The following is a 4,563-nucleotide window of genomic DNA, read 5'->3' on the forward strand; positions in this document are numbered from 1 at the left end:
AATGAGGTACATATTATGTTGATCCATAATCAATGATTTTTTATGCTGACTTCTCTTTAAGAAATTATTAGATAATTAACAGCTTACTTAGCACGGACATGATTACTTCAATTGGAGCTACAAAATGTAAATAAAGGTAACGTACCATATGTGCAAATTTCACTGAATAAGTAACAAAAAACAGGCAGTGCAGTACCTGAAATCATCAGTATGAGCTAATCTCGGTCCTCTCTTGTGTGTGTTCTTGCTCCTGGCCTCATAAAGAAGAGAGCTATCGGCAGGGATTTCTAAGCTCATGTTCTTAAAAGCAGCAAAAGTAACCTGGAAAATACTCTTCATTGGGGAACCACTAGGCTCACGCCGCCGGAATATTGGTGTTCCGGCCACAAAGCCTACCAAAGCCAGAGCTATGCATGTGGTAGCAATACCATATCCTATAGCCCAGCTCACATTTTCCTGAACCCAGACTACAATGGTACCAGAAGTAATCACACCAAAGATGACACAGATATAAAACAAACTGAAGAAATTCCTCCTCTTTGGCGTATCTAGACTGTTCTCATTGTTGAATTGGTCTGCCCCAAGTGGAAGCAATGCGGACCTTACTCCTCCACAACCAACAGCAGATAGATACAAACCCGAGAAGAAAATTAGATTCTCAGTTCCTTTTGATGACGAGCATGAGCCTAAGTTGCATAAGGCTGGAGCAGAAGGTATAAATGATCCAACTGTAATGAGTACCATGCCCTGCAATACGCAACAGTATTTCATCATAATCTTTCCCTCAGTAGTATTCATCAACAGAATGGTTAGATTAGTAAAAATATTTCGCAAACATAAGAAAGAGGATTGAAATATGAATAAGGTCTATGGGCTTAGCAGGAAGACTGATCTTACAAGTAGGTACATAACAAGGGAGATCAAGACAGTCTTGTAATTTCCCCAGTAAGCATCCGCTATGCCTGCTCCAAGTATAGGCACAAAGAAGCTAGTCCCATACCAAAGAGAAACAATTGAAGCACTTGAGGCAATGCCACCATGGAGAACTGAGCGGATATACACAACTAGGTTTGTGGCGATGCCATTGAAAGCCATACTCTCCAAGCATTCAAGTCCTGCAGGTTTTAGTCAATCAGTATCCTTCTAATGCATGAGAACCAGCAGAAACAAAGAGAATATCACCCAGGAAGATAACTGTGAAATAGAAGAATACTATGAACATGCCTTGGATGCCAAGAATAGCTATCCTAGCAGAATCAGGAATAGAGCAACTAACCATGCGATCTGAGGTCATGTCATGCTAAAGAATGTAAAAAAGGATGCTCCATATATACGACTATATGATTTGGTTGTCAGTTCTTCCATGGTCTTCAAGGAAGAAGATTGTGAATTTAAAGAAGCAAAAATATGCTTAATACAAGAAGGCTCACCAAGAATGATTGCAGGTGGTCTCCAGTCAGAACCTCTAGGTTTAAGCTCTGGGTGTTGAGATACTTCCAGTAGAGACTGTGATTCTTCACCATGGCATGTTGCACCATCCTGATAGAAGGCCATGTCTCAACATAAGCATTGTTTGTGAGGAGTAAATCAAAGACAGCCTAGTACATAATTTTCCTAAGCCCAACAGTCTAACTCTATGTTCCTTGATGAATCCATTACTGGGAGAAATAAACGCTTAACATTGCATCAATCTTCTCAGGTTCTGAAATTTGTATCAACTACCCTTCGTCTATCGATGATATTCATGTCAAGGGGTGCAACTAACCTAACCCAAGTTGTGCAAAACAAATAGCATCCCGAAATAGACTCCATATGCGCACTCCCTGATTATGATGTTAGCATCAGAAATACAATGTTCCCCAGCGCGCAACAGCAATCAGTCTTAGGAAGTTACGATATACAGTAATATATACAATCAAATCCACCAACAATTTCTGCTCCACATTTCGCCCCAGGGAACCCTAGCAAGCAAATTCACCGACAAAAAAAATTAAAATGGAAAGGCTCGGGGTCGGATCTGCTAGTTAGATGTACCTTGACGAGAATGCTCGCGCGCAGGCCTCCGTCCTCCATGGCCTTCCCTCCGCGGGTCTGCTTTGGTCCCTCTCACCGAAAATATCCTCTCCCTGTCCGATGGGCGTCTCTATTAAGTACGGTGGTACCGGAGTCTGGCGGTTGGTGAGGAGAGGACGGCGACCCGGCTGGGAGCTCCAGGCCGCGCTGACCAGGCAGGCGGGCGACGCGCGCGGAGAAACCACGCGACGAAGACGTGCTCCGGCTTCTGATCCATTCCACCAACCATGATTTGGCGGCTGGTTTTGACCCTGGTAACTATGGCGGAGACATAGACGAAAGGTTCAGTCATTGGATATTCGATTGTTATTTTTCTTTCTGCGACGACCAAGGATCGGTTGTTGTCCATTTTTCTTTTCTTTTGAGAAACCTCTGATTAGAGCATCTGCAGCGGACCCTGTAAAAAACTGACCCGTATACGGCGTTTACAGTTTAACGTGGAACTGTTTTACGGGTCGGAATCATACGCGGCAGAGTAGACCCGTATATAAAACTGTATAATTTAAAAAAATCGCGGGAAAAATTACAACCACACTAATTCATCACATACTACATGATCATATATACTACATTGCACCACTAGTACTAGGGGGTGGGGGATCTCGCGACGGCGAGGCCAAGGTCGATGTACAAAAATGAATGAGCTCGCGGGCCGAGTACGATGCGGTGGAGGTTCTTAGTCCGTCTCGTTAGAGCTGACAAGATCGATGAACTTCTGCCTCTGCTTCTCGCGGATGCGCCACCACTCGTCGTCTTTGTCCTTGGCAGCAAGGTTGGTCGCGACCGCCTACTTGAGGATGAAGTCTTCGAGCTCCTCGTCATGGTGCCGGCGCTTCACCTCCTCGCGCAAGCTTCATTCGGCAATGGCAGCCGTGACCGCGTCGACATCGGCCACAAAATCTTCGGGCCCGACGACGCCTCGGCGCTCGATCTCCTTCTGCTCCTGCTTGACGGCGACGAGCTCGATCTCCTCCGACACCTCCGACCACTTCCTCTTCATGGGGAGAAAGCGTCGCGCCGGAACGACCCCTCGCGGCGGAGGAAGAGCCCACGGCCGAGGAGGGCGACCGGAGGAGCTCATGCCGGCGGTCGTACTCCTCCGTCTCGCGACGGAGGAGTGACGCCAGCGGCTCGAGGCCTTGGTTGGTCCACTTCTTGGCCGCACACTTCCTCGCACCGTCCGCGCGGACACATCGCTCGCGCTTGGGGTCGCCGCCCCCACCGAAGCTACGGCCGGAACTCCACATACGGCCCCACATGGCGGCTGGAGGCGGAAACGGGCTCACCAGTGGCGAGAAATGCGAGGAAGGGAGTGGGGAATTGCGGCGAAACACGGCGGCGGGGGATAGGGTTTCAACCCGTATCTGCCCCGCAAACCTATAGAGATACTGCTTCGGGGGAGGGGCGGTTTACAGGCCGCGGTAAAAATTTTTTACGAACTGGACGAGTATACGGGCTCTGTTCTGACAAGAAAATTGAGCCAATTTCATATACTCGCCGGAATTTTGCGGGTTCGCGAGATATATGGGGTCTGCTAGAGTTGCTCTTAGCAGGCTCAGGCGGGTCAGAGCGCTAGTGCGCACACTAGCCGGGCAAAGGGAAACTAATTTTGAAGTCCATTCTTTAACAAAAGGAGCTGCTCTCTTTGAGTAGGCCGCCATGTGTGGCTAGAGGTTCTATCAGGTATTGACTGTCCCCTAAAAAAATAGATATTGATTGTATTCCGCTTATTTCTAAATTTTGAATAAAATCCCTAGTTACACTAAACAGCAATAGTCAGGCAATGTGGAAGCCTAAAAAAACAATAGGGCAAAGCGGACCAGAGTGCTACTCCCTTTGAATAGTCCCACATCAGCAGTCATGAAACGGCACACCCTGCGTATCTTGTGGATTGTGTATCATACCTTTGCGCTTACGAAACGTTTCCGTTGATTATAAAGACGTGTGTAGTGACTCAATCTCCTGAAGATGCTCATATGAGTTAGGTGTGTATGCCTATTCATATGAATGAGCGTATGTGCATATGTATGTACATCTACGTTTGTACTGTGTTCGAAAAAGATTGAGAGAAAAAAGTAATAGTACTAAAAGAAAATAAAAGAGAGTGAGAGAAAAACTGCGGGCAAAAAGCGATACGACCCTTCAAAAATAGAGCATTAGGCCACAAAAGAGGCTTGTAGCCCCAAAACGATAAAAAAAGAGGCTCATGGTTTTTTATTGTTTCTACATTTTATTTAATTTTATTATATCCTTTTATTATTTTTTATTGTGCACTCAAAATTCATGATCTTTATAAAAGCAAATACGTACAATATTGAAATATCATGCATTTTAAAAAATCTGAACATATTCTAAAAATATGTCGAAGGTTTTGTTAAACAAATATGAACATTTATTAAATTAACAAACATATTTTAGAAGTTAATGAATATTTTCATAGAATATTTCAAGAAAAATGTGAATGTTTTCAAAAAATATTGTATGATTGCC

General features: G+C 45.0%; 1 protein-coding gene across 1 annotated transcript; it reads right to left on the reverse strand.

Annotated features, from left to right (window-relative positions):
• Positions 1-31: 31 nt before the first annotated feature.
• LOC125541253 (protein NRT1/ PTR FAMILY 8.3-like) lies at positions 32-2,335 on the reverse strand. The gene is made up of 4 exons (XM_048704712.1): positions 2,035-2,335; positions 1,431-1,539; positions 898-1,115; positions 32-747 (listed from the first exon to the last, which is right to left on the reverse strand). The coding sequence occupies exons 1-4, from the start codon at positions 2,071-2,073 to the stop codon at positions 160-162; spliced, it is 954 nt and encodes a 317-aa protein (XP_048560669.1). The 5' UTR covers positions 2,074-2,335; the 3' UTR covers positions 32-159.
• Between the last annotated feature and the right edge of the window lie 2,228 nt (positions 2,336-4,563).

This window comes from Triticum urartu, chromosome 2 (genome assembly GCF_003073215.2).
Source record: "Triticum urartu cultivar G1812 chromosome 2, Tu2.1, whole genome shotgun sequence".
Classification (NCBI taxonomy): Eukaryota; Viridiplantae; Streptophyta; class Magnoliopsida; order Poales; family Poaceae; genus Triticum; species Triticum urartu.